Source organism: Sinocyclocheilus anshuiensis, unplaced genomic scaffold (genome assembly GCF_001515605.1).
Source record: "Sinocyclocheilus anshuiensis isolate Anshui unplaced genomic scaffold, SAMN03320099.WGS_v1.1 scaffold971, whole genome shotgun sequence".
In the NCBI taxonomy this organism is placed as follows: Eukaryota; Metazoa; Chordata; class Actinopteri; order Cypriniformes; family Cyprinidae; genus Sinocyclocheilus; species Sinocyclocheilus anshuiensis.
The window spans coordinates 494,177-499,300 of record NW_015546059.1 but is presented as its reverse complement, the minus strand read 5'-3'; the positions used below and the strand labels follow the sequence as shown (position 1 = coordinate 499,300).

Here is a 5,124-nt window from a genome sequence, read left to right as displayed (position 1 = left end):
GAAGGAAATACAACAGCATGTCACTGGGACAGTACCCTTAAAAGGACATCTTTGTACCTTATTTACCCCAAAAAGTTTCATAGTTGTACATTAAGGTACATATTGGTACTCTAAGGTACTAATGTGCACCTTTTCGAGTATAAAGTACAAAGATGTCCTTATAAGGGTACTGAGAGTATATTGTTTACATATTTCAAATTGTATTTTGTGTATGTTGTATGTACAGTACATGGCACACAGTAATGGATACTTGCACATTCACATACTACTTTGTTCTGTTCTATTCTACACTCCATGTTTCAGGAATGAAATAATAAAAAAAGTAATTCAAAACAAACTATTGCAAAGAAACTATGTATTGAGCTCAACTGACAAACATTTCAAGGTATGCAGACCCTATATCAATTGTACAATGAGATGAAATAAACATTTAGTGTCATTTCTTTTAAGCTTCCTGGCTGGTTTGTTTAAAAGTAGTAGCTTTTTACACAGTGTTAAAGCTAACATATATCTCAATATATAAAGCTACTTAAAACTGCCAAAAGTGTTTCTGCGACGTTCCTTCCCATCTATAAACTGCTGAGCAATCATCTCCCTATTTATATTGTCAATTTTGTCACTGTGGATGTGACACACAGCAACACTGTTTAGACGGGACTGTGTCATTGTGCTTCGGAGCCAGGTTTTTAATCTTCGAAGACTGCTGAAGCTTCTTTCAGCCTCTGCTGAAGAAACAGGGAAAACAAGGAGCAACCTCACAAGTGTTTCCACTTGGTCAAAGAGTTGGCGGACTTCTGGCAACATATTCTGAAGAATGCTTGCAGCCTCAGTAGTTGACTGATAATTATACTTGGACTTAAACATTGCTAACTGCACCCTCAGTGAAGCCCTGTGCAATTCTGGATACTGTTCCAATAGACCACCATCAGACTCTCCTGTCAATAGTACCTTTTCAAGAGCACTGATCGTAAACAGACTCTCTATATTTCTTATTTCTTGAAACTGCACATTAACAACATCAAGGTCCTTGAAAAATTCTGCCCTGAAGTAGAAGAAGTGGGGGTTTCGAACACGGGGCATTACAATTGGAGACAGATTTAGGGAGTTACAAGTGTCATAGACACTTTGGAATGCATCCTCTGTTCTCTTTTTTGCAATTGTGTCCTTCACACTGTTGACAGCAGCTAGCATTCCATCTACTGTCTGACTGCGGCTCTGAAGAGAAGCATTGAGACACTCAAGCGCTTCTGTCACTTCTAAGGCAAGTAAAAGGCCAAGCAAAACATTGCCTTTTTGAAATCTATCAAACAAATCATTTGCCCTGCAAGCTGACTCTGAATGACCACGTGCCATTTCTTCCAGAGCGAATAACATTGGCTGATAAGAAGCCTCATTGAAACTTTCTGCCTCATTCACTCTCAACTCTGAATTCAATTCTACCTCTGTCTATTGAAAATAAAGTAGTGTTTGAAACATGTACATACAGGGAATAGTGACGTACAGAAGAAAATAACAATAAAGTAGTGTTTGAAACATGTACATACAGGGAATAGTGACATACAGGAGAAAATAACAAACTAAGTACACTGCTGGACAATAACCAATAATTTGTATCCTAAATTATTTTTTAACACTTTAGTATGGGGAACACATATTCACTATTAACTATGACTTTCGCCTCAAACTCTTAATTTACTGCTTATTAATAGCTTTTAAGGTAGTCGTTGTAGTTAAGTTTAGGTATTAGGTAGGATTATGGGATGCAGAATATGGTCATGAAGAATATGTGCTTTCTAAGTAGCCTACTAATAAACAGCCAATATGCAAGCTAATAAGTACCTAAATGATAGCTGAGAAGTTGTTCATCATACTAATGTTACATATTTTTTCTATATTTTACTAATTACATTTTTTATGATTGGTCTATATATAATCCTACAAACACTTGTGCATTAATAGATTTTATACAATGTAAAAACAAAAAACAATGCAATAGCAGCCAGGTGTTAAAAGCCACTCTATCTGTTCTCACCTGTGAAGTTTCTTTTTCTTGTTACATCCTGATTCTGCCCTGACAAACCTAGGCTGTCTGTTTCTTGCTCATTCTTGACAACACATACAAACGTAAAATTAGTGCAATAATGAAATAATGAACCCCATAAATGAAGATCGTTCCTATTTCAGATCATCAGTGCATGCATACTTGATTGAATTATATTATGCAGAATTGGCAGAGTTAAACATGCTGTAAACGCTGTAAAATCTCAGTTCAACATTATCTTTATTCTTATTTGAAGGGTTTTGATAACATACTTGTTAAAATAAAAGACGTTATAAAAGAGTTACGGAAAATACACAGAAAATAAGTGAACGTTTGTCCAAGCAGCTATTTTTCCCTTATAATTTCCATCAAAACTGGCTAATTATTCAACAAGAGCAATAGGCAGAGTTACTCAACATTGTGCAACACAATTCGGATACCACATGCCAACTTACGCTGCTTGACTTTTTCGTAAAAAAGGAGTGAAGAGTTTTTTGCCGCTTTGAACTCATCGCGACCTCTATGAATGTTGGAGGGAATGTATACAGCGCGGGACCGCGGATGCGAGCTAGGGCGTGTCATGACGTGACAAGTAAGTGACTGATTGCCATGGAAACGTGAACGTCATGTATAGACTATCTTGTCTCTTTTAATTTTAAATCATTCTGCATTTATATACATCGCTCCATTAAAACCTCAACATGTCGTGAACACAACTCTCCAATAAAAAAGTGCGGGGGACGAATTTACTTTTTATAAAAAGCGGGGCCCCCGCGTAATCTACGCCCCTGCCCCTACCAAAAAACCTTTGTGAATCCAGTACAAAATTGTGTTTGGAAAACAAACAATTGGTCCAGTTCAAGTCATTTATAATATATAATATCATATCATATCATATCATATCATTTCTTAAAAATGTGTACAGTATAAAGAAAAACATAAGACAAGTGTAATCACAATTTTTCATTGTCTACCAAGGAAAAGTTTTGCCAGACCAGCTTTCAGATAACTCAGAGCATCTTTATTGGCTTCATCAGCTACTGCTTTTCTCCTCATTTCCTCCAGCTCTCGCACCCAATCTTCTTTCCTAGCCTCCTTTACTCTGGGGATGAAGAAGTCGAGATGCTGAAGAGTGAAGGCAGAGTCTGGTTTTAATGCGATCTGAGACAGATTCTTGATGGTCCTGTAAGCATTGAACAGAATAATTGACTTTTGGGTTTCAATATCCTGCAGATCTTTGTCAACATTGTTCATTACAACCGAAAACCTCTTGTTTTTGTCTTGGGCTTTTTCATATTTCCTTTTTATAGAGTCATATTCTATCATCATGCTTGAGGTTCTGATGACGTATTTCTTGTTTTCTTTGACATGTTTGCTGTGATGACACTTCCCTGTGCACACTGTGCAGAAACCGTTTTTCATGACTTCACATTTGCTGGGATTTGAACCCCACCAGCAGTCAAACTCATGACAGTTTTCTTCACAGACGGTGCAGGTCATTGCCTTCCTGTGCTTCCATGACTTGCTCTCGATGGGAACCTTCTCTTTGACAGTCTTTTCGATTTTAATGCTAAAGTTTTTGCACCCTTCAATCTTTTCCTTGTTTTGTCTCAATGCCTCTTGAATCTGACGTTTTTCACCCTTTTTCGATTCTTTCTCTTGAACTCGCAGCTGTAAGTTGCAGATGTATGCTTCAAATCGAATTCGCTCTATCAGGACATTTGAAATCAACTCTAAACTTCTTCTGTTCTTTTCGTCCAGTGACTGAAGAACATGCTTCATGCCATCCACGCTGTCTTCCCAGGCGTCTCTTTGAGCACGAACGTGACGTTCTCTAGTGTGACGGCCTTCAGCCTGTCTGTTGTTGAATAAGAAATTAACAGGTTGCCCACGTTTGTCTCGTCTGCAGGGGATTTTAGCTTTATTAATGGCACCAATAACGTTTTTGGGTGGCAGACTATCAGAGTGTGTGATTAAGAACACAATGTTGTCCACAATGTCTCTTCCAAGCAAAGACATAATTGAACTGATAATGTAATGCTGTCTGTCTGAGAGACGATTCTTAGATGCTTGAGTCACGAAGCAGACGGCGTCGACTTCACGAACTCCATCATTGCTCTGAAACAGAGTGGCTAAATTCTCAGCAACTTCCAGATCTTTGTCCAGTCCTCGAGTGTCTCCGTAGCCTGGAGTATCAATGATGGTGAGAGACATGGGACTCTTCACAGGAAAGACCTCATACACTGTGATTTCAGAGGTTTGTGATTCTGCTTGATCTCCAGCTGCTTCTTCAGTGATTTCATACCATTCTTCATCCTCAAACTTCACTCCCAGTAAGTAGTTGACCATAGTGTTGATGAGAGTCGTCTTACCAGCGCCAGTCTCTCCCACCAGCAGAATGATTTGGTTTGGTTTACTGGTGTCTTTTATCCCATAAGTCCATTTTCTGACTTTTCCATTATCATCAAGCACTTTTCTTTCTGTTTCTAGACAGTATCGTTTTGGAGGACCTTCATGAATCAGAGTTGGTCTGCGTGGTGGAAGCTTCGGCCTTCTGTAAAATGCAGATGGAGACAAATATTTCTCAAAATGTTTGTGTAGCAATAATTTAAGACTAAATGCCCATCAGAAAACAGACCTTTTAAGTGAGGTTATGGCTAGTGTAAACATTTATTTGATACTTTTTGAACATAAACAATGTATTCCCTATAAACAATATTTCAAACAGATGAGGCCCCTCACATTATGCTGCCATTACATGATGAGGTTTCCACCAAGTTGTATTTGCAAAAGGGCTCATTTCCAGTGTTTTTCCCCCACTCAATGCATATTTTTTTCATTATATATATATATATATATATTTTTTTTTTTATAAGGTACATACAGATCACAAATATAGACTTATATTTTGTCACATGTAACGTCACAGCTAAGGACTGTCAATAGTTAAGCGTTTGAGACTGTGGCTGAATTTGAAATATCATACTAATAGGCTATACGCTCACTATTTTTGCCATGGCTTTCATAATGGAAGTAAGATTGATTACTATGCTAGTTTTTTTTTTTTTAATTTTGAATTCCGC

At 37.7% G+C, this 5,124-nt stretch overlaps 1 protein-coding gene across 1 annotated transcript in view; it reads right to left on the bottom strand.

The window, feature by feature from the left end:
- Positions 1–3,004: 3,004 nt before the first annotated feature.
- Positions 3,005–5,124, bottom strand: part of LOC107699384 (uncharacterized) — an 11,496-nt gene continuing 9,376 nt past the window's right edge. Inside the window, exon 2 of the mRNA XM_016500622.1 lies at positions 3,005–4,595. Coding sequence (XP_016356108.1) covers positions 3,005–4,595 — 1,591 coding nt within the window. The remainder of the gene's footprint in view (positions 4,596–5,124) is intronic.